The sequence below is a fragment of the Bombyx mori genome, chromosome 25, assembly GCF_030269925.1.
Source record: "Bombyx mori chromosome 25, ASM3026992v2".
NCBI classification, from domain to species: Eukaryota; Metazoa; Arthropoda; class Insecta; order Lepidoptera; family Bombycidae; genus Bombyx; species Bombyx mori.
In genome coordinates, this window is record NC_085131.1 from 10,551,476 (window position 1) to 10,577,515 (window position 26,040).

General features: G+C 36.5%; 1 protein-coding gene and 1 long non-coding RNA gene across 4 annotated transcripts in view; one reads left to right on the plus strand and one right to left on the minus strand.

Annotated features, from left to right (window-relative positions):
- The window catches only part of LOC100302610 (prospero), a 164,355-nt gene extending 139,187 nt beyond the window's left edge, over positions 1 to 25,168 (plus strand). For all 3 annotated transcript variants that reach the window (XM_062676169.1, XM_062676168.1, XM_062676170.1), the window contains exons 7-9: positions 862 to 1,016; positions 23,787 to 23,931; positions 24,511 to 25,168. In XM_062676169.1, coding sequence (XP_062532153.1) covers positions 862 to 1,016; positions 23,787 to 23,931; positions 24,511 to 24,690 — 480 coding nt within the window. In that variant the 3' untranslated portion in view covers positions 24,691 to 25,168. The remainder of the gene's footprint in view (positions 1 to 861; positions 1,017 to 23,786; positions 23,932 to 24,510) is intronic.
- Positions 496 to 21,694, minus strand: LOC134201433 (uncharacterized). The gene is made up of 2 exons (XR_009976724.1): positions 21,150 to 21,694; positions 496 to 1,124 (listed from the first exon to the last, which is right to left on the minus strand). It is a non-coding gene; the product is annotated as an uncharacterized LOC134201433 (long non-coding RNA).
- Positions 25,169 to 26,040: the final 872 nt, after the last annotated feature.

Genomic DNA, 26,040 nt, shown 5'->3' on the forward strand with positions numbered 1-26,040 from the left:
CTCAGTTAAGCATTACGACTGTCGAAGCCCCACAAATGCTGCGGCATCTACAATTTCCAAGTACTTACCCCTCTTGTCGCCACAACGGTGGGTTCACGCATACCTATTTATGAAATTACTCGAACAAATCCGAATGTCCAAACACTAATTCAAAGTTAAGATCTTTTGAGCTTCAAAACAAATGTATTGATGACGTATTAATATTTCAAAACTGGGTAAATTCATTAACTGTTCCATTTGATATAGTAAATCATCAATCAATACCAAAGGAAGGTATACATCTGCTAAGGCACGTTATAAGATTAGACAATGCACACGGATTATTAGTATTTGTGGTGCTTCACCGACGTGACCACCCGGAGCCCGGCTTGCTCAATCCTAATCAGATTTATAGGCTTTTCTTACTTGAGGGTGAAATCAACTTTATTACCCACATAGAAGCTTATATTAAACATTCCACGAAAATAGAAAAAGATAAAAAGACAAGCGCCACCAAAATTTAAATTGTATTTTAATATGGCTAACAGACACAAAATATTGTCGATTATTTCAACGTTATTTTATTAAATTAGAGCTACGTTTTTCCTGATCGAGTTTATTATCTACATATTAAATTTTGACAATCTCATAAAATAATTATCACCTAGCTGCAACTACATGATTACACAAATATAAAGTTATTATTAATATATTTCATTCTTAAAATAATTAACAATGTTCAAAATTATTAGTTCTAAAACAATTAAAATTAATGAAAATTCCAAATTAATTAGTGATAATTCAGAGCGATACGTACGTACAGCGCCATCTACCGTTAACTATGTGACAACTTTTATCGATAATTCCTTGACTCCGTTGCACTCCTCAACGCTAACGCCGATGCACCTGCGCAAAGCGAAGCTCATGTTCTTCTGGGTCCGGTATCCGAGCTCAGCCGTCCTCAAGATGTACTTCCCCGACATCAAGTTTAACAAGAACAACACAGCGCAGCTCGTCAAATGGTTCTCGAACTTCCGGTAAGTTTTTTTTTTATTACTCCATCATAAATAGAAAGGGGACAGCTATCCATACAGCCATCCTTCTAGTAATTTGATTCTAGATTTCTTGTTTCTGCTTTTTAGTTTCTGAAAAGATAAAGAATCTAAAAAGAATGAACGCCTTAATGGACTCACAATGCAGAAGAAATTAAATAAATATGTTTATTTTTAAATTTATTTCAAAACCAGAATAATTCGTAGTGCTATACCTATTTCTTCTGTTTTTTTTTTTGAGTATTCCTAACACAATACTGTTATAAAATCACCGTCTTTACAAATTTGAAATGTGTCCAAATTAAACGTACGTTTTTAAATTGCAAATTGTCTTTTGACATACATATATCGATCCACTATTTTCTCAAGAAACATATAAACTCGATTTCTTGACCGCTTGACAAGTCCCCTCGACTCGATTCGTAAACTCAATAAAACCGATGATCGAAATATCAATTTAGTTTTCTCCCCAACAGAAAAGGGTTTGACTCCAGCATTTCCTAATTAACACATTACGAGGGACAACCCTAAAATTATGTGTGAATAATGTTTGTGAAATACGCGGTATTTTTTTTCCACAGACAATCAAACTTTGCATCGTTGACGGTATTTCGGGAATTTTTCCGTGTTGCTATATAAAAAAATAATATTATAAGTAACGGAAAATTTTCCCTCTAATATTGATTGATACTCGACAAACTTTCAGCGTTATCTAAGGCCGGTGATAAAAAAGCATGCCATTCGTGAGCTTCTATGATAAAACAACTTCCCCCTTCTTTCTAAACGTTTATGTCATTATCGTACGTGTTCGATATTTTGTCGAATAGCACGACTTGTTTAGTGACACAGAAAATAGTTCTAGAAATATTTTTTGAATGTACGAAAAAATGCGGTAACTAAATACAATAATTTTCAATATACAAAAAGTAAGGAGATTTGATTGTTGTGAAATATAAAAGTTATATTGAACATCGTAATACAAAATTTATCTACGACAAAAAAAAAACTTATATTCAAATTACAGTGCCTTTAAAATCTATAAAATTTACTGTGTAAAATTTTATTAGACACAATGTCTACTAACCTCAGAATAAGTACGGCACGTGTCAATGTGTGCAATACACTTGAAACATTCCTGATATATCGACTTTTATATTAAACCTATCTCAAGCATGTTCCATCATATCTAAGTTAGATAAAACGCAAAGCTGAGTAAAAGCTTTGATAAACTTGTTCGATTATTATCGGGGCCTTTTCATCGATTTTTTTTATACATATACGGTATTGTGTGACAAAAATGTACTGTTTAATAAATTCTTTAAACGCTTGACTTCATTCTTTAGAAAAAAGAAAATAAATTCTGAAACATAATAAATTTAAAACCAAACTGTTTTAATACTCAAACCCCACAGACCGGTCTAAGCAAAGTGACCGGAAAACATTTTTTTTTTTAAATCACGTTGAGTTTTCTTCACAAATGAGTTGGTACGTACAACTTAGTCCATTAGTATTGTGCCCTTAATGGTTACATTGTGGACAACGGAAAACGGCCATTTCCTTCGCGATAAACATCTCTGAAAGGATACTGAAAGGGTGAGGGACTAGGGTTGGAAACATTCTAAGTTCTTGAATGTAAAAATCGATACGCATTCGATTTTACTACAAAGCGAATCCTTATTTTATATAAATCCTATAAATTATATCCTATAAATTAATTCCTTATTTTCTAGTGCAACACGGTCTAGTTAAATTGGAAACTTATTCTACAGAGTATTCCTCAAGTATTAAATAATAAAACATAATTTATGCCACGTATTTTCGGACGTCGTTCCAAAATAGATTATCTGTGCTAATATCATAAATACGAAAGTGACTATTAAGTTTTCACGCTCAAACCTCTGAACCGATTTTGAGGAAATTTTGAGCGTGTATCGTTCGAGGCCTTGAAAAGCAAGCTGAGCAAGAGTGCTCGTGTACGAGTTATAAGGAGTAGTCAGCCCGGCCGAAAGAGCGGAAGCTAGTTGTTATTAATAAAAAAAAACATATACTAAATTAGTTTTTCTCATCTCTAGCACGCGAGCAATTTCTACAATCGCGCAAACGACAATTATGTGGATCGAAGGTGTCTCTCTAGCGCCGAGTTAAACTATAAATAAACTATAATAATAAATAATATAATTTACGGAAAACATTTCGAACACTACTATCCTGTAATTTAAATAAGAGACGCATGCAGTTTTGCACTTATAAACAGAACAATGTTTGAATATTATTACGAAGCATGAAGGATTAGGGATATCTAATTTTTTTTTAAATTAGTATGTAACTAAGTAAGTAATATTAGTAAGTAATATTAGTAAGTAAGTAAATATTAGACGCCTTCAGCTCTAACACTAGGAGCAGACTTAGGGACCCCGGTAACCGTACTCGTCGAACTCGGCAAAGAGTTCGACGTGCGATCTAACCCATGAATCAGCTCGCTGAGTTTCTCGCCGGATCTTCTCAGCGGGTCGCGATTCCGATCCGGTAGTAGATTCATTCGCGAAGCAGCTGCTCTTGAGTTGTTAGGTCTCCTTCGGAGGCGCTCGGGCAGCTGTTGGGAAATCCCACCCCTCCTGGCTGAGCCTTTGCTCGCCCACCTGTCCTAGTAAAACTAGAAAGGCCTCAGGGCCACCAGTAAGCTCTCAATCAAAAAAAAAAGAAGTAAATATTAGTTGTTTTTAAATATTTTAAATAAATATTAATTGAATATTAGTAGTCATAGGGTTTGTTTAAGACATGTCTAAACATGTTTCACAGTCTTTATATCTGTCAAAACTGACCATCGCTTATTTTTGTAGTCATCTGTTGACCAACAGCATGACTCAGCTAGGCACCTTATATGTTGTATTGAGGTAATCGGAGAAATGAAGTTTTTTTTTTCATGGCTCGCCTGATGGTAAGTGGTCACCGCCGCTCATAGACGTCAGCAATGCCTCGGGTAGAGCCAAGCCGCTGCCTATCATTAAAACTATGAGGTGAAAGTTACTGGCCACTATAAAACATCACAAAAAAGTTCTATAGGTTTTTTTATAAAAAAGTCTTTCTTTATGCAATCAGCGTGATTTGGCACTGACACATCAACAAATAGTATTTATTGTTACAGTTCTAAATTTTAAATTGCTTTTATATTTTCATTGCCATTTGCTTTTATACTTACATACTGAATTAATAATCGATTTTCCTTGTGGTAGAACTGTTATAGTTTTTTTTTACTTGCCCAAATGATTAAGTTATTTTTTCTAGAATTTAATAAGACAATTTAGTTTTAAACATTGCTTTTTTCAACAAGTAACCATAACTAAAAGAAAAGAAGACAATGAAAAATCTAAACTGGTAATTTAACAAAAAATATGTCTGCGACATTTTATTAATAATTGAACGTTGCATTTGATAAATTCAATAAAAAATTTATTATGTTACAAATAAATAAATCTGATAAACGTTTCCCCTGAGCCCGAAACAAATCTAAAACTTTGACAAACACTCCATTAATAAACCAACGTTCACAAATTAATTGAAGCTAATTAAATAGGTGCAGATTACAAAAAGTCAAACTTTCCGATAGCCTCCAGCGGTATCGTTGTCGAGTTATCGATTTTAACGCTAATTACATTAATTTATTTTAAATACAACGTTTTACTGTATCGCTACCATGAAGCGTATGTTTACTTTCGATAATAATAAAAAAAATCAACAATCAACAGCTTTTAAAATCATTAATGGAACATATAAAATTCAAATTAATATTATAGCCTAAAGTTTTGTTTCGAATAGGATGTACGACTAAAGAAAAAGTTTCAAATTAAATTATATTAGATATCAGTGTTGCCAGTAACATGAAGACTGCTGTCGGGAACTTGTTGTCGTGTCGGATATCTTAGGTGCACTACTTTGACGCGAGCACTTCTCTTGTCTCTTAAACGCGAATAGCCGAGTTGTCTCATGTTCACTATTTCTTCAACTATTTAACATTCGTCTTGTACTCAATACGAAACAAAAAAAAAAGATGTGTGGTGTCGCGGGACACCGGATAGGAACGAAGTTCCTTATTATAAAAATATTAATTTTATGTTCTATTCGAGGTATAAAGAAAATAATTATTCGGGTATACTTTTTTTATTATGATTTTTTTATTGACAAAAAAAAATATAACTACTTTACAAAGTTATCAACTTTATTTTATTCACAATGATTTATAAAAAAATATATAATAAAAATATGTTATTTTTTGTATGTTATTACAAAGTTAATGCGTAAACTTTGTGCATTACTAATAAAAATCTTACGTTACGGACGTTTTTTCCCGGTTAGGTTAGGGTACCTCTCCGCATCGTCCCATAATAAGGAAATTCGTTTCAATAACAAAAATTTTAATTACGTTATAATAATGAAACGGGCTCTCGCTAAAGTCCCGACGGAAAACTTCCCGGGCCCCAAAACAAACATTTGCGCAAAGTCGAAACGAAGACAAGTTCTTTTGCGCGCGAACTCAAAGAAGTGCACAAACCCGCAAACAAAGAGTCACTCGTCGAATTAGCCGGAGCAGCGATGGCACTAATTAGCAACGGTGACTCGTTTAAGTTATTTCGCTTAATTAAGTTGCGCAGAAGTGGTCTGCGGCCGGCCCGCCAGAAGGCGTCGCAAATTGTTAGAAACACGGGTAACACTCCAATTAATCTTTTTACACATCCAACTTGTCGCACGAGGGCATGCACTTAGACCGGCCGAGGTAAAAGCCTTTTAAGCCACACACACACACACACTAACGAATCCCGTGCTAATTCACATCTGCGAGATGTGTTTCTTTTTTTTTTCAACTAGCAATAATAAACCTAAATTGTTCCAGTGCAACTTTAAAATTGCTTAGGTTAATTTGATTTGAAATTCGAATGTTAAAGTTACACTTCGAATAGGTGTACTTGAATTTCCCCGATTTATCGACTACGTTTACGCAACAGGAACCTCTCCTCTGTAAGACTCTTAAGTTCTGATCCGGAAATGTTGCCAGCCTTACGTCGCAATTCCCACATGCCTTTTTAACTTCCCGTTTTAAACGGGCTCAAAACTAGCTCAACCCATATAATTAAATAGAATTAAAAAAATAAATTAAAACACGTAATTAAAATTAAAAGTACGCGATTTCATCGGATTTATACGACATACGACCCGAACCACTCTAACCGAACGTACGAAGGAAAAGCAAAGTTTATTTTACGGTTGGCAGCATTAGAAGATTTACACGCGAGTTTTGTATCTGCAAATGCATCCCCTAACTAGCAGTCGCGGTTTATTATGCACAGAGACTGAAATTTAATTGGTTGGCTAATACACTGCGCCCGTGTCGAGCCTGATTTACGTGTTAACTTTTTTTAATAAGGTCGTCAGAGTTAGGGCGGCAAGTGGCCGGCCATTTACATCGCGCGGTGTTCACGCGAGCTCCAGTAATTAATATGAGGCTCTCGAGGAAGCTTATGAGTAGTTTTCCTTCAAAGACCTGCTAATTACGTCCCGTTTTCACGTCTAGGTCGGTGCGGAGGCCGTTCAACAGCCAATCCCATTAGCGCGTTTGTTTTATTTAACATAAGAATCAGCCCGGAAAGGACGTCACACCTTAGCATTAAATTCTCGGTAACGTGTCTTTACTTCCGAATTAAAGTTCACACGCACGCGACGTAATCGGTGTAAGGGCGCGGCGAAAATATTTACATATCATTGCGATACGACGGCCATTATAAAACATGAGCCTTTCGTAGTACATTGTCGTTAATAATATAATTAAAACACGCGAAGGCGCACCCCTAATTATCGGCGCGCTCGAGACGCCTGCGTTGCTACGTGCTGAGCTCTGAGTGTCGTATTAAAATGTGTGATGTCGTGGGACACCGGATAGGAACGAAGTTCCTTATTATAAAAATATTAGTTTTAAGTTCTATTCGAGGTATAAAGAAAAAAATGTATACCCGAATACATTTTTATTATGATTATTTTATTTATAAAAATAAATAAAAATCACTTTACAAAGTTATCAACTTTATTTTATTCACAATGATTTATAAAAAAAATATAATAAAAATATTTTATTTTTTGTACGTTATTACAAAGTTAAGTCGTACAATGTGTGCATTATTAATAAAAATCTTACGTTACGGACGTTTTTTCCCGGTTAGGGTACCCCTCCGCATCATCTCATAAGGAACTTCGGTCCAAAAAAAAACTAATAACTCCATAGCATTGGGTTATTAGACTCAGTTATGAAAACAAAATAACATATTCAAAAAAAAAAATACATTGCGTAAAAGCGGAAAAATCTAGACGGCTTTACGGCGTAAATAATGACTCGGCCGTCGTGAGCCACACACGGGCCATCAGCTAATGAAAGAGTAATTACAAAAGTGGCGGTTTCTTCCGTTAGCCGACCTTATCTTGTCTTCGATGGGGCATTAAGTTTTTTTAATTACTCCGCCCTGGCACGACGCTCTGACACGGCGCTGTTCAGTCATCGTTTGCTATGAATACGTTTGTAAACGAATTAGCATATGGGATTATCAAGAAGAATCCCAAACTAAATACATATTGCGATCTAAAAATTGAAAGGTTAAAAACTATTTATATTAATTTCATTACCTTTTAACTGGACCTGGCGGCAAAAACTGTAAATTAAAAAAAAAGATTTTGGCCCTAGATTGAAAATGTCGTTGATTTCCACTAAAACAAGGTTGGTAATAATAAAACCATTTAATCCCAATATCATTATACAATGTTTGTTAGTAAGTTGTTTGTCTTTGGATGAAGTTACATCAATCTTTAGCGGCTTATTTAGATGATAATGAATATCGATTGAATAGATTACTTTTGTATAAGTATTGTTAGTTTTTTTTTAAGAATAAAAGGTTTTTTACCAGTCTTTAGCTGTAGGTTCCAGAAGGTTCGAGATCCGTGTTCGAATTTCGCTTCGAAAAACATTCATGTAGCGAACAGATCTGTTTGATCTTTGGCTGTTTGGTTAATAATACATATATGTATATGCATATAATGCATACAAAAGTATGTACCTATCTAGTATGTCAGTGAGGTGGCATTGTACAAAAAAAAAATATTTTTTATTTTTCATTATCATCATTATCATCATCATTTATTTATATATAATTCATCATTCAACGCCGGGACCGATCGTTCACTAATTCACTACAAATGACAAGATATCATTAAAAAACATTCAATTAAAATCGAAAATCGAATGAGTTATGTTTTTTTAATTTATGTAGGTACGTTCAATTTCATTATAAACAGCATATCATTAAAGAATATACTGGAATAGACTTATTCGTTTGAAACAACCGTAACCTAATTAAACATAGCACACCATGCGGTTCGCATGATAATCCTTGAGTATGTGTAATTAAATATTGTAGCGAGGCCGAGGCGCACCTCACCTTGTCTCGAAGGAGCGGGCGCGGCGTTCTTTCATTAAGCACACACTTTTTAAAACCTTATGTCACTAATGACAGCATTTTGGGCGGGAACGTCACGCGAGTTTAATTTTTCTTTTTTTAAACGATTCTTAGACATAATGCCTAACTACAAATTTGTTTTGGAAACTGTTTTTCAGCATTAATACGGTAAATTAATCGTTTCCGAAGCCTGAATGTATTATTATATTGTATATTACCTAAAGCTTACTGGGTAAACCAGTGTTTCAACTTTTTTAGAAAACTTAGCATTGCTGGCAGGATAGACAATAAATATGATAACCTAAAATATAATCCTGCATAATTAAGATCTGCAACTAGACCCGTTAGATAAGGCCTTGAACAGATTCGAGGTTTTTTAAGCAAGCAACGTCTACCTGAGCTCTAGCTTTATTTATATTGAGCCCGCAGTGTATCGCAAAAGCAAATATCGGATGCCACCTTTGACACTAAAAATTTCCATCGTCATTTAAATCTCAATCGTAATCGTAGGTGAATTACAAGGAAAAGTATTTTAAAAATGAAACCAGATCTAACAATTCAATTGGTTTGCAAAATACCTTCGTATAAAATTAATTAAATTTAAAAGAATTAACTGTAATATATTTCAGCAAACTATCATGTCATATTACAACACCCATTATTTACCTAAAATATTGTTATATCACCAATAACGGTTATTAGAAAATCTTACAAATTATTTCAAAGAATGTCAACAGCATTTTGTCCTTATCCTATCCTTGGCGTTGACCACTATCAAAACGGAAGTCGCTAGCGCGCTGTTATCACAGTACTGGATCCCTGTGACCAGTTCCCAAGAGCTTCAGGCGGCGAATTCGGCGAGAGCTCATTTGTTTTTCCAGGGGCTCAGGATACGGTGGTCTTAGTGCGTGAAGACGGCCAATTATGTTTTGTTTTATGCGGTTTCAGTTGATATCGTCGGTCGATGGCATACGTTACTGAGAATTGTAGCACATAAATACCATTTAATACCTTAATAATAGGTATTTGTCCGAAGATTTTCCCGGTCCGGAGAGTTCTTATTTCAAGCGACATATAAATTTCATTGCAATATCTGTAATATTTTACTAATACATTATAGCATAGTATGCTCTGAGGAATTTTTCGAGATGATACCGGCATCTCGTTTTTACCATCGCACCGCCCGCCACCGGAGTAGAGTTCATCCATACTACCTGGAGCCACTGCGGTCATCCACAGTGCGTTTCCAGAGGTCTTTTTTGCCACGTACCATCCGGCTATGGAATGAGCTCCCCTCCACGGTGTTTCCCGAGCGCTATGACATCCTTCTTCAAACGAGGCTTGTGGAGAGTATTAAACGGTAGGCAGCGGCTTGGCTCTGCCCCTGGCATTGCTGAAGTCCATGGGCGACGGTAACCACTCACCATCAGGTGGGCCGTATGCTCGTCTGCCTACAAGGGCAATAAAAAAAAAAAGTAACTCTCATGATTCGACAGGAACGTTAAAAAATGTAATTTTTTTTAAATCTTTTATTTATTTTTTTCTATCAAAATAGCCTGGTTTACACATATGTCTGATAAAATCGAATATCAAACAGAATTCAAAAATAGATTCCCGTTGGTTCAAATATAACGTTTATCAAAATATAAGGACAACTTTGAAAATTTTATTTTAATTTAATTATTTTTGTGCCTTTATTTTAATAATTTCTTTTTCCCGTATTCCTTAACAGCAGGCAGTGGTACGCTTAGAGGCAATGCGATTAGGCAGTTTGAGAATATCGCAATAATGTAATAAATTCACGGGATGATAGCAAAGGAAAAAAATCCTTATTTCAATCTACAGTAGAATCTAACTAGGTCGTAAGCTCGTCTCAACTATCCAATCCAGTATGTATAACAGATGAATAAATAAATACAGTGTCACACATTCTCGGTGCTAAAATAGCGTAAATTACTCCACCAATGTTAAGGGAAAACAATCTCAATAAACAAAAATTTAAATAAGCACAAGCATGCTGTATAATGCATGTAAAATGTATACGATTTAAACAGCCCCCTACCGTCCGTAAAAAGAATTAATATTAGCAGAACGAATGAGTTTACTTACCTACTTACGTTTCGCAATTGAATTGTGACGTTCTCTAAACTCGCGATTTTTTTTTTTTGCTTAGATTGGTGGACTGGCTCACAGCCCACCTGGTGTTAAGTGGTTACTGGAGCTCATAGAGATCTAAAACGTAAATGCGCCACCCATCTTGAGATATAAGTTCTAAGATCTCAGTATAGTTAGTTACAACGGCTGCCCCACCCTTCAAACCGAAACGCATTACTGCTTCACGGCAGAAATAGGCAGGGCGGTGGTACCTACCCGCGCGGACTCACAAGAAGTCCTACAAATATATCATATTCATAATGTAAGAGACCTTAGAACTTATATCTCAAGGTGTGTGGCGCATTTACGTTGTAGATGTCTATGGGCTCCAGTAACCACTTAACACCAGGTGGGCTGTGAGCACGTCCACACATCTAAGCAATAAAAAATTAAAAAATATATTTATATGATAGATTTTTGTACTTGACGTACAGTAAGAGCCGGCATATAATACAAGCATATGCATCAAAATACAACAACAGAAGGAAAGGTACGTGATAACTTCGGAAGGCGCGGCCTAGGCCGTGTACACATGGGAAATTATAAAAGTGCGGCAAGTCGCCTCGACGCGCCCTAAGACGCGTAATTAATTAAACTTGTACACATATTGTATCTTCAGCTTTAGGTTTAAAAAATATAATAATCTCGAAATAGGTATCGAATTCTTGGCGTACGTACGTTAAAATTATTGCATTATTTAATAAGTAAGTAACCCAGTTTTTTTTTTAAATTAATATCTGAAAACTGTGTAACATTTAAAAAGAATTTACCAAGTTTTTTTTTCTATTTCTTTGTCAAGTATACGTTATCTGGTCTACTTAAAGAAAACAGATATCTCATCGCGATCTTGTTTTTTTTTAATACCTACAATTTTTGATAAAAATAATGCCAATGATAAAAATAATTCTCTACCTACATAGACTTTGCTGCAAAGACTGCGCTCCTAATAATTGTGTAGACAATTTATTAAGATATTATTTAGTCGCTGTGAGGAACGCCCGAGGGAAATAAACTTAAGTAAAACGATGCGTACGCCATCATAACTAGCGACATCTAGCGCTCATTTAATTATTAGACGTATGAATATATGTATTAAGATATATTATGATATTAAACATTACTCATATAGGGCTGTCCGGAAATCTTGTGCGGATTTGGATACTTCAATTCCCGGTCAAGTCCCAAAAAATACTCTTGCTAACTTTTGACTGATTAATTCAAAATCAGCGCTTTGCTAAAATCTTCGTCTGTGATGGAACGCCAAAGCTGGCATTTTTGATTTTCAAATTTTTTAAATCTAGCATACAAATTCCTCGACATTCTTTTAGCTACAACACTTTCGCTATAAGTAAACATACGCCATTTGTTTTTTACCTTTATAACATATTCAGACTTTTTATACGTCACTTGTGGTCACGGACAACCACCACGATCAAGGAATAACATATTTAATAAAATTAATGCTTTAAATATGCACACGACCGGTGGCAGGGCCTATTTTGGGCTCGCACATGTAGATAGATAGTGACAATGAGGTTGGTAAGAGAGTGTTAACTATGAATGTGGAAGGCTATAGAGGAAGAGGTCGACCTAAGAAGAAATGGATGGATTGCGTGAAAGACGATATGTGTAAGAGGGGAGTGAGCGAAGAAATTGTATATGATAGAGGAGTACAGAAGGAGAAAACATATTGCGCCAACACCAGATGACTAGGAAAAGGGCAGGAGAATGATAATGATGATGATATGTAGATAGTAACATCTTGTATTATACCATTCAAACCGGCACGCATCGTATTTACCGTAAAATCAGATAGATGGTTGTCAAAAACATTAGTTTCTTTTGAAATTCAAACCAGAAATGTATTAGTAAGCTTTTGAATCACGAAACTGTCTAGTAATTAACAAACTAATACAATGCTCAAAGGGCCGTGAGTGGTCAGCGCACGTTTAAACCCTCCATTCTGGGCATTTAAAAAACCCTTTTTTTTACAATTTTTTTTTTTAATACCAGTAGTTGGGGTAATAAAATCTCGGAAAGCGCTCAAATGAGCTCAACTTTTGAAGCCTAGGGTACAAGACAGACGGGTCAGCTAGGGAGCTATCCAGGGACGTAATAAGAATTGAAATAATAATAAATAGCGCGATTCTCCTAGTCTTTAAATCATGCTATGGTAGGTAAGCGTGAAGAGGTTTCTTTGTGTATGAAAAAGAGTCCGTTGTAAAGTGGCTGATTGGAAAGGTGTAATTTCAGAAACAGCGTCAAAAGTTGCTATGTTTATTAAATATTTTAACACGGCCCATTTCAATCCGTTAACAACTACTACATTCATATCAAACCACTTGCTACACTAGCGCTGTTCTTTTGTCGCGTTGTATTTTGAATCGTAAATTTCTGTCTACAGCTGGACCCTTTTCGAAATTGTCCCCCTTATAAGACATTGTTTCTTACCTTCATAAACAATAACACGATAAAACCAATATTTCTTTTAGTTTTACCGAGTCGTAAACATAATTAAAAACTATATTCGCGTTTGCGAACCGGCCGTGATCACGAAAACTATGGATTTTTTAGAAACGTCGGTAATAATATAACGACAATAAAAAAAGCAAAATTAGAATGTAAAAGTTGTTTTAATTATGAATAAATCTAACTTTGCTATTAGTTACGTCAGCAACATCATTAATAACATCAGGCAGGCAATAGTCGCATTTTTCTAATAGGTACTAAAACCACAGTCAAATACATTCCGTTTAAATTTCATTCAATTAGAATGTTCGGTTGTTTTTTTTTTTGTTATTGTTTAGACGGGTGAACGAGCTTACAGCCCACCTGGTGTTAAGTGGTTACTGGAGCCCATAGACATCTACGACGTAAATGCGCCACCCACCTTGAGATATAAGTTCTAAGGCCTCAAGTATAGTTACAACGGCTGCCCCACCCTTCAAACCGAAAGGCATTACTCTTCACGGCAGAAATAGGCAGGGTGGTGGTACCTATCCGCGCGGACTCACAAGAGGTCCTACCACCAGTATGTAAGTAACTACATAAATAAACATTTTTATTGCAAACCATCAAATTCATTGTACAAAAGACGAAGTAAAAATTAGTAGTCACAAGATACGAGAGTTTCTGCGTGAAAGTTGGCGAACATGGAGGCGTAGATAACCGTCTGTCGCACCCGCATGTTGGCACACACGTAAAATACTTATTATTGACTTACCGTAAGCCGGTGAAAAGTCTAGATTATCTGAATTACAATAGAACGACTTTAATAAAGGACTGTAGTCACTAACAAACGAAAATGAACTTATGGCCATACAAATTAAATTGTATATTTATTATTGCGTTGGACGGACACGGAACGTTGCAATGGCAATAATTGAAGACATGAGTGAATGAAGAGTATATGATACAATTTGTTAATTTTGAGAAAACCGGCCACAAACTTTTGTTACTTTTCTACTTTTTCTTCGTACATAGCTCGTTCATCACATGCAATTTCTAAAAATAGACTTTAAACCTGGAATTTTAAGGTCGAAATTGTCATGGCCTAAGGGATAAGACGTCCGGTGCATTCGTGTTGAGCGATGCACTGGTGTTCGAATCCCTGGCGGCTACCAATTTTTCTAATGAAATACGTACTCAACAAATGTTCACGATTGACTTCCACGGTGAAGGAATAACATCGTGTAATAAAAATCAAACCCGCAAATTATAATTTGATAATTACTGGTGGTAGAATGTCTTGTGAGTCCGCACGGGTAGGTACAACCACTCTGCTTATTTCTGCCGTGAAGCAGTAATGCGTTTCGGTTCAAAGGGTGAGTCAGACGTTGTAGCTATACTGAGACCTCAGAACTCATATCTCAAGGAGGGTGGCGGTATTTATGATGTGGATGTCTATGGGCTCCGGTAGCCACTAAGCACCAGGTGGCCCGTGAGCTCGTCGATCCATCTAAGCAATAAAAAAACAGGTCTTACGTCATACATGAATACTGTATGAACACAAAAATAGTTCGAAAAGTGTGGGTATTACAAAAACATCTCGCACGCACGTCCGAGTACGGGCCTGATCCGGACGGCGCAGTCTGAAAAAAACTTTTTTTCACTAACTGAAGCATTAATCCGGCCCGGTATTAGTTTACTCGCGTTTACTTGCGCCCGTGTGTTTGTGAGTGCATCGCTCGTGTGTGTGCCGATGCGCCGTGCAACTTTTTTACATAGACCTTTTGATGTTACAGACATTGCTTTATTTATATTTAAAAAATATATATATACTTTTTAAGCGACTCTCGCTATACTTACCGAATGAATAGCGTATGTTAACTGAAGCCCGTAATCTAAATAGTTTTCGGTTGTAACGTCATAAAAAAATATGAGTTAGTTAACCAATGAACGCAATCAATTAGCCTTTGTCGACAAACTCCATAAATCGAATCCAAAAATTGATTATCTGACGACAATAAAATAATTTATGACAAATTAATTGGTTGTCTGTAAATGGTGTTACGTGATAACGTCAGCAGCAGAAGTGTTAGAATTGCTAGCTCTGACGTCACGTGAGAAGAGAGATAAATGTGTCACAAGCCAACGCGCTCTCGCTTGCACGTTCAGACGGAACGTGACACCTTTTCGTGCATGCATCGTGCATGCTCATCTATAATAATATATAAATCTACAGTGGTTTTTACGGATGTTCCGTTATAACTACTGAACCATGCATCCGATTGACTTGAAACTTGGTATCCATGTAGAAAATACATACACGTAATTAATAGATAGGCTAATATTTATATGAGTGTTAGACTCCCTGATATTAATGAGAATAAATAATGCCCAGCAAAGCGGGCGAGTACGGCTAGTCGATTTATAAGAAGTCATGACGTCAAAAATTTACACAATAAATGGCACGTCTAAAATAAAATGGTCTGTACGCCGCGGTCCGGCGTCCGCTTTCCCGTACTCCTCGAAAGCTGGACGCAGTACACACACACATACACAACCCCGTAAATGTATGTACATAGTTAACACATAGGTATTCATTTGGCCGCTTCCCGTTTTAATAACCATTGTATTTGGCAATCGAAATGTCTGCGAAACTATATTTTTCCCGTTGCCTTTACTGCTGAACTCTGACGTCACTTGTCTTGATATATTCGTGCGCCTAGTACCAACGTATAAAGTTGTTTATGTTATAAGTAAAATGAAGTTCATAAAAATATATTTTATAAACTATTCAACAAAAAAATTGATAGGCGATTTATGAAGTATTATTAATGGATTTCGTAAAAACAGTAATTTTTTTTATTGCTTAGATGGAGGACGAACTCACAGCCTACCTGGTGTTAAGTGGTCACTGGAGCCCATAGTATAACGGCTATAAGTTCTAACTATAGGCTATAAGTATAAGGTATAACGGTTTAAGATGTTGTGAAATATGATTCCGGTAAAAAAGATCTTATGACGCAGAAATTGGATCCTTTTTATAATAAAGAGGTATATTATAAAAAAAAAAACTTTTATCTAACTTTTCGCGTTGAAACATATAAAATTCGAATTCAACGTACATTTGCACGCAAAACATAACTTAATAAGTTTCTCGCCGAAACATCGGCGATTTCGATCCGATGATAGATTCGTCGAAGCACTGCTCCTACAAGAACAGATGTTCTTTTAGGCCCAGCCCTGTGAGCTCGCTCCACAATCAGGACGAAGCCAAAATCACTCGAGGCAGAAAAAAAAAGCAAAACGTCCAAAAATATTTTTCCACGATAAGCCTCAAGAATGAATCGTTAATGGCAATTTAAAATGGCTTTTCCAATCTTTACCGTTAGCGTAAACGTCATTTTAGTATTTTCTTACAAATTGTTTTATCGACGAACGGTGAACCCGCATTGTTGCTAAGCAAATATAACAAAGATCCATACGACGCTTCGGCCTACATTCCTACGGTTTTAGCGATGGTGACGTCAATTTGCAATATTCAAGGTAAAATGAAAAAAAAAAAAAAACGTTTTCTTTAACAGTCTTTTGGGACTGTATGATTTATTTCCTTTGCCGAAAGAATAAATAATTTGAGCATTACATAAACATTCTGTTATAGTTTTATATATCTTATATTAAACATAAAAAATATATATGTTTATTTAATATATTTAATATATTTAAATACATTTTTACATTATACAAATATCAGAGAAACTTCTTAATGATATTCGTTAATCTGTTGAATTGTCTTATCATTTTATTATAGTACGACCAGTAATCGCAAATCAAGTTTGCCGACAAAAAGGTACAAAGGTCCGTTTCAACAATACATAGAGAGTGAAAGAAATGTAAAGAAAACAATAAGTCGACCCTTCGAATACGTTCGTCTTGGGACTAATACTTCGGCTCGACACAGAATATACATAAACAGATACAACGGAAAATAATTCATTTCAGAACACAACATAATTTCGGTTGATTAGTGAATTTCGAATTAAATAGGTTTTTTTTAACTTCTTTTTTAATTATTGCTTAGATGGTTAGACGAGCTCTCAGCCGACCTGGTGTTAAGTGGTTACTGGAGCGCATAGACATCCACAACGTAAATGCGCCGCCCACCTTGAGATATAAGTTCTAAGGTCTCAAGTATAGTTACAACGGCTGCCCCACCCTTCAAACCGAAACGCAATACTGCTTCACGGCAGAAATAGGCAGGGCGGTGTTACCTACCCGTGCGGACTCACAAGAGGTCCTACCACTAGTAATTACGCAAATTATAATTTGTATAACTGTCAGAAACAAAACGGCTTATACGAAAACATGTGTTACCGAAAAAAAAGTTTTATACACATAGCACTACTAAGACATCTGAGTTTCTTATTGCGTAGTTTCTCAAACTTTGTTCAATCAACGACCAATACTTTTCTTAACGCAAATTTTGTCTACAAAAAAATCGTCCCGTGTCCTTCTATTGTGTAACCATTCTGTGGCCTCGCTAAGTTGAGTTCACACGGGAATCGAATGTCGTCTTGAGGGGGAATAAACCACACCCGCCAAGATAGCTCACCGCCGGGATTTCCTTTAATCACATTAGATATTTGATGGCCATACGTTCTACACTGACACACTTGTGACATTAGTAGAAATTTCCGACAAGGCAACACACGTTGAGAGGCTATTTCAGCTTCTCCTTGACGTGTAGGTGAGCTCACGGGGCTCAACTGGCCCTAGCAAGAGCAGTGCTTCGCAAAATCTACCACCGGATTGGAAACGCGACCCACTGAGAAGATCTGGCGAGAAACTCAGTGGGCTATGTCTATGGGTTAATTCGCTCGTCGAGCCTTTCATCGCAAGCGACGGGTTCGACGAGGACGGTGACCGGTGCTTGTGGTACCTAAAAGCACCGTTAGTGGATCAACCCTGAAGATAACGCTATCGCCATGTAGAGTTTTAAAACTACATAAATTATCAAAAACACGTTTGAGAAACAAACAAAAAAACCACCCGCCATAGAACTCATGGTCGTACATATTTATTTTGTAAGAAAATTCTAAAGGTGTGTACATACGTCGCGCTCATTTCTACTCACAAAATGAGATGTATACAAATTTTGTAAGAAAGTTTAACAGTCAAACCGGCATTCCTTAAGGATCCTTACCAAAAAAATCCATAGCAACTGCTCCGACCAAACAATGAAACCCAAGACGTTCGAATCCAGGTAGATTGCAAGATGTCCTAAGGAAACGTGTCACTAAAAAATGTAACCGACTATATCTTTATTCCTGTAGCGATAGAGTTTAAATTCGCATCACGAAAACGCTTTTGTCAATCGAAGATTTAAAACTTGTTAATCTAAAAAGTGTCTTAGCCGCTAGCATATACAGTTGAAGTCGGAGTGCATCATCACCGAAAATCTCGAGAAACACGTTAAGGGTGAAGAACTATGTGAACAATAAAATTGCAAAAGTCAGCCAAACAGCTGATTCCCACGTAACGGTTTTATAAATTTGAATTTTTGAAACGAGAATAAACGAATCTTAACTATATAAGGCGGTCGTTATTCCATTTTATTGCACTGCATTGTACGAGGTCACGTTAAGTGCATACCAGAGACTATAACAGACGTGAGCTAAAAAATTTTGCTTAAGTTCGTTCTATCGGTAACGCCTGAATGCTTTGCAGAAGAGATATGCAGGACAGCGGTAAGCATACTCGTCAAACTCGGCAAATACTTTGACGTACAATCTAACCTAAACAGCAGCCCGCTGAGTTTCTCGCCGGATCTTCTCAGCGGGTCGCGATTACGATCCGGTAGTAGATTCACTCGCGAAGCAGCTGCTCTTGAGTTGTTTGGTCTCCTTTGGAAGCGCTCGGGTAGTTGTTAGCAAATCATATCCCTCCTGAGACCGTGCTCGCCTGTCCTAGCGAAACTGGAAAAGCCAGCGGGCCATCAGTAATCCTTAATTTCAAAAAAAAAAAAAGATATGTGCAGGACAGCGGTGTCAGTCGGGGCTAAGCAGTTACTATGCCCATAAATCTTTAATTAAGTACAAGTCGCTAAGTACAAGTCACTAGGGAACACAAGACCACTGAGTTTCTCGCCGGATCTTCTCAGTGGGTCGCGTTTCCGATCCGGTGGTAGATTCTGCGAGGCACTGCTCTTGCTGGGGTCAGTGTTAGCATCACTCCGATTTGAGCCCCGTGAGCTCACCTACTAGTTAAGGTTGCGCTGAAATAGCCTCCCTAGCTTAGGTAGGAGAAAAAAAATAGAGAACACGTGTTTGATAAAACAATGTATCAGTTACCTACGACATACATTACACAGATCGATACCAATTTGATTGACCCCCGTTTGTTGGATTAGATTTCGTTCTTCGATACGCGACCACGTGAATACACATAGCTTTATTTTCCTTTCGTACGCCCGCATGACTGACTGACGCAGTAAAAAGAAACCTACAAATAAATAACCTAAATTTTACACGCGAAAAAAAACTTTGAACTAGATTTCTCTCTACGAGTACCTAGTACGTGTAATTAAGAATATTTAAGAATACTAGTGGTCCGCTGGTAGTCGAAATTCGACTATAACTAATGGAAATTATAAGTTTGTACACTATTATGATTCTATTGTCAAGGGCTAATATAATTCTTTTTAATCCCAGATTTCGTCAAGACTACACTAATAGAAATATTAATAAAGAGAAAACAATATTTAATCTATTCTCAATTTGACAGACTATAACTGACAGATTGCAAAGAAAAGTTTGACAATATACTTCAATGCAATAAACAAATAGTATGCATGCGTGTGTGTGTCAAATACATGGTAGTGTGTGTAATGTTTTCTTTATTGATTTAATGTATCTTGCATTATTTAAAAAAAAAATTAGCATTGTGCACTTCTTCTCTATAATCTCTATAAGTGTGGAAAATTTCATACTCCTCCGTCCGCGCAATTTTCGTAAAAAGGGATACAAAGTTTTTGCTTCACGTATTAATATATAGATACTTTTGCTGTGGAATCTCGGGCTTATAAGAATAGTGCAACGTTGTCAGTGACCACGAAATATAAATATGTACTGTTCGAAACGTCTGAAATAATTTACTAACAATAATAAATCAGACAATAAACCATCAAAGTAGTTTTAATTATGTTTTCGACTCACAAAAATTGAAATTCTCTAGTTTGTTGTATAACATAGATTAAACATACCAATTTTTTTTGTTGTTGTTGTCTATACTTAAAAAAAGAACAACGTTTGTTAATTTAAGAAGCCTCAAATTTCACGACAGATTAATGATATTGGATATGATAATATTATATAGAACAGATCCGCACCATTCTCATCCTAAATGAATATTTTCTGGAATACAACAAACGGACAACTAAAGAAGTAAAAATAATGATTTGTACAAGTGTGATAATTAAAATTTACAAATTTTTCATAACAAATCATTCATACGATCACAATGTATAATTTAGGTAAATTATTTTGTGTTTTAAACTTGACTATGTCCATGACTTTAATTAATACGTATTTCTGTATTTAGTTTAACTATTTTTTAATTTGATCTTAATTCTTATGAGCACTTTTTACTGGTGGCAGGACCTCTTGTGAGTCCGCACGGGTAGGTACCACCACCCCGTTTATTTCTGCCGTGAAGCAGTAATGCGTTTCGGTTTGAAGGGCGGGGCAGCCGTTGTAACTACACTGAGACATTAGAACTTATATCTCAAGGTGGGTGGCGCATTTACGTTGTAGATGTCTATCAGCTCCAGTAACCACTTAACACCTGTGGGCTGTGAGCTCGTCCACCCATCTAAGCAATACAAAAAAAAACTTAAAGCGTTATTGATGTAAAGCAATTAATTATTCAACAAAACAATTAATCATTTTGTAGGCCCATTCCCTAACGCTAAGCACAGACTACGGGCCGCGGCGCCAAATGAAATTACACATCACTAATAGCCACTTACGAGTTTTAAACACCATCCCACTTGTCGATGACTTTTCGATGCCACATGTTCCCCCTTATCTGAATCATGCTGGAGACATTAAAACGTGGATATCATTACTGACATTATCGCACAGTTCGAGTAACAAACAAAGAATGAGTAATATTATATCTGCAACTACGCCCACAGTACGATAATGCTATTGAAATACGCCTTAACATGTTATCGGATACGTCGGGGTAAAGTTTAGTATAACGGTCGCTCGAGTCGACTTGAATGGGTTTTTACGTTCAGGATAAACGATTTACACGTCCTTAGCAATCCCCTAATCATCTTACTAGACGCCTGAATTCCTAACACTAGGAGCAGGCTTAGGGACCCTGGTAAACGTATTCGTCGAAGAGTTGGTTGTGGAACCTAACCCATAATACCAGCTCGCTGAGTCTCTCGCGACTCTTGTGTTTTTTATTTATTGCTTAGATGGGTGGACGAGCTAAACATCTACAACGCAAATGCGCCACCCACCTTGAGATATAATTTCTAAGGTCTCAAGTATAGTCACAACGTCTGCCCCACCCTTCAAGCCGAAATGCATTACTGCTTCACGGCAGAACCTACCCTGTGATGGTACCTACCCTCGCGGACTCACAAGAGGTCCACCAGTAATAACGCAAATTATAATTTTGCGGGTCGCGATTTCGATGTGACAGTAAATGCATTCGCGAAGCAGCAGCTCTTGAGCTATTATTAGGTATTCTTCGAAGTCGTCCTAGAAGCTGTCGACAAATCCCTACCTTCATAAATGCGCCCAGTCCGCACTCCCCCAACTATCGTAGTGAATCTGGAAAGGCCTAAAAAGCACAAGTAATCCTTCCTTTCTAAAAACACAGATGTTTAAAGAAAAACGTACACGCAATACCTGTCTAATCAGCAACGGACAGAAGCGCACTCAAAGATGCAAAAAGACGTGTAATTATTTAAACACTTAATTTACTTATACATATAACAGGGCCGTCATCGACACGAGTGCCAATTAAAAAACACCCCAACACTAGTGACGCACAGAGCGGCTAAGGATCCATATGTGGATCTGTGACAACATATTTGAGTCATTTATTAAAGGTATAAAAATTAAAAAAACGTATGATATATGTAGCTCTCGAAGGTAATCCAATGTAATTCGTTCGTAAGAATTTTATTGCGCCAACGATTCGTAGCGTCAAAAAAATTCCATCTCCGCAACTAGCTCATCATTTGCAGAACGTGAAAAACTGAATTAGTCTATCTGAATGCGAGTCGTAAGTAATTAGCCCCGGGAGACACTCGTTCCGTTCGCTCTCGTAAGCGGAGCGAACCGAAGATAGAGCCGCCACGAGAGCTAAAATGACTAATCAAATCCTTTCCAGCTCTCGACGGGGTTCGAGGGCCTTTTTATTCGCATTGTGACATGAAGTGTCAACTGTAGACTACCTACGTACGTCGAGTACTGTAAAACAAAAAAAAAACATGAGATTTCATTGCAGCCGGTTGCGATTTTTTCGCTTTTGCCTAATAAAAAAAAATAAAAAACGTTACGTCACTTTAGAACACCAAATATTAATCTTATTAACTAACATCAAGATTTTCATTATTATTCCCTTTGTCATTCTCACCTAGAGCTTGGCAAAGGATATATTATTTATGTTCTAATGCGATTTTGTTAGACATTTTACGATCGCTCGTATGACGTTAAACCTTCTTGAGAATAATAGCTTTTAGGAAACGAGGCTATGGTAAAGTTGACGAATGAAGTTCCGAAATGAGGTGTGCATACATTTTGTACAAGTTTCCTTTCGTCTAGTTTAGTCTAGTATTTCATTCCTGTTTTTCTACGGCTCTTATTGGCTCACAGATATTGTTTTCTCGATTTAAATCGAATGACATACGGCCATAACTTAAAACATTCAAATACAAAATAGTTTTTATACAGGCTTATTTTCAAGAAAATGCACAAGGTATCACTAATTAAATACATACTAACGAATGAACGATACATATAAGAGCAAATAGGTATTCTAGTTTTTTGATCTACATCTCTTATGAACGAAAGACGATTAATTTAAAGGTTATGTTAACATAAAGATTAAGTTTTGACTTTTTGGCGCGAACGCGAGGAGTGTTTGATTTCTCTGGTTTATGTTATTTTGTCTATTTAGTGTTTCTTCAGGTTTCAATGTGTAATAACGGTGATTTATTAACTGTTTAATATCTGTGAAAGTGCACAAATGTGGGAAAATGAAATGCCGCTGGACGTAACTTTTCGGGATCCTCCAAAAAGTCCACTGAAAAAATTTCAGTCAATGACCACCATTTTACTGAGATTATATTTCATCCCATATCATTTCATTTCATTTCATCCCAGTTGATTAATGTCTCAAATTAATCATTTTCATTTCATTTCATTTCACTCCATATTATCATTTTTCAGAAAATTAAGAATATTAATTAAATAAGACATGACTTAAAAGTCTTACTTATCAGGTCATAAAATCCCTTAAAAAAAAAAAGATTAAGTTTTCAGCCTTTACGACTTGCATATCTATAAAGTAATATTACCATTTATTTATTTATAAACGCTTAAACGAACACATATTAAAGAATTGTTTTTAATCGTTCCAGAGAGTTCTACTACATCCAAATGGAGAAGTACGCTCGGCAAGCGATCAGCGAAGGTCTGAAGGCGGCCGAGGACCTGCATGTTGCCGGTGACTCTGAACTTTACAGAGTCCTCAACTTGCATTACAACAGAAATAACCACATCGAGGTTAGTTTCATAGAACCTATCAAACTCAACGAATCGAATATAAAAGATAATCTTTTTACATTCCATTAAATGTCATTGATGATTTAAATCCAAATTGAAATAACGTCAAACCGGTCATGGTATAAAGAAAAGCATCTGTAGTAGGACCTCTTGTGAGTCCGCACGTGTAGGTAAAACACCCTGCCTATTTCTGCCTTAAACCAGTAATGTGTTTCGGCTGGAAGAGCGGGGCAGCCGTTGTAACTATACTGCGACCTTAGAACTTAAATCTCAAGGAAGGTGGCACATTTACGTTGTAGACACAGATCATAGAAATTCTATGATCTGTGGTTGTAGATGTCTATGGGCTCCGGTAACCACTTAACACCAGGTGGGCTGTGAGCTCGTCCAACCATATAAGCAATAAAAAAAAACTGAGCCACGCACTTCACTGTGCCACTGACCGATATAAGTGGCTACAAATTACAAAAAAGTCACAGGTGGGCACAACATGATGCTCAGCAATGAGCGATTGATTGAAGGAGGGGGAGTTTGTGGAGGAGGAGAACTGTGTATAAAATGTGATTAATATTCTTTCAGGTACCTTCGAACTTCAGATATGTGGTTGAGCAGACTCTGCGCGAGTTCTTCCGCGCGATCCAAGGCGGGAAGGACGCCGAGCAGAGCTGGAAGAAGTCGATCTACAAGGTGATCTCGCGGCTCGACGACCCCGTGCCCGAGTACTTCAAGTCGCCGAACTTTCTCGAACAGTTGGAGTGAGCGCGGCGCCGACGCGACGCACAATAACTTTCGGCATAACTAAACAAATTGGACGAATATTTCGCACACCAAAATTTTACGACACTCGCATTTAGGCCTTCAGATTCAAAATTATTGATTAAAAAAGTTTAATTATAAAAGAAATTATTAAAGTAATGAAGTTTGAATACGTGGTCCGTTGGACGTCGATCGGCGTGACGTGGGCGTGACGTGGCGTGACGTGACGCAGGCGTGACGTGTCGCGCCACCGCCGTTGCGCTCTTTAGAAAATTCCTTAGGTTATAACGAGTCAGAGAAAGTTTAAGTCACCTAGAATTTTATTTCTGCACATAATAATATATTTCGCTATATATAATTATTATTATTATTATATTATTAAGTATTATCTAAAATGGTTTTTATAGTTGTGTATATCTTAAAATCATTTATTGATTTATTCATTAAGCAAAACGATTAATATATTAACTGCTTAAGTTTAGATTTTTTGTTGTTTTTTTTTGTCCATTTCTTTCTTTATTACCCTTGGTTCCCGTGCCTCCTGCATGCCTTCTGTTTAGTCCTTGTAGTGTATACTTTCTATTCGTAGTCTGGAATTGTCAACCTTTACCTCCGCGTAATTATTTTAGTGATAATTCATAAAAGTTAACCATAGTAATTAGTGCAATAGAGCAGGGTTATTTTTCGATCCACAAAACGAAGAATTTCATAGATTATTTTTATACACAAAAACCGGTTTTCGTTTTCTTGCAGAGTTCTTAAATAGTATTAACAGTTCGCGTACAAAATTCGAAAATCGATTAAACATCCTAAGTTTTTATTATCGAATTGTACATCCTTGGTTCGAGTTTTATCAATAGTTCGGCACGTTCGGATCGCGGTTTCAGTTGATCCGGATTATTTGCGGGATTAGTTTCGCTCCGGATATAGGGTTAGGGTTATTCGTTTTAATAAATATACTGTTTCACAAAAAATAATAATTAAAAAATGCGCGGGAGATGCGATATGTTAAGGCGAAAGCGAAAAGCTACACGACATACATATATACTTCTATGTTAGGGTTTAATAGAAAAAAAATATTCTGTAACAATAACTTAGTTTCAAACTTTAAATATGCACGTATTTTCTTCGGTTTTTCCCAAGTCCTAAACATAATTAAAACCACTTTTACCTATGGGTTAATCTCTAATTTTTTATTGTCCTTTTTTTATTCCGAAACTTTACCGTCTTCGAATGCTGTACAGTTTTCGAATGCTTTACAGTTTTCAAATACTGTACAGTTTTCAAATACTGTACAGTTTTCGAATACTATACAGTTTTCGAATGCTTTACAGTTTTCAAATACTGTACAGT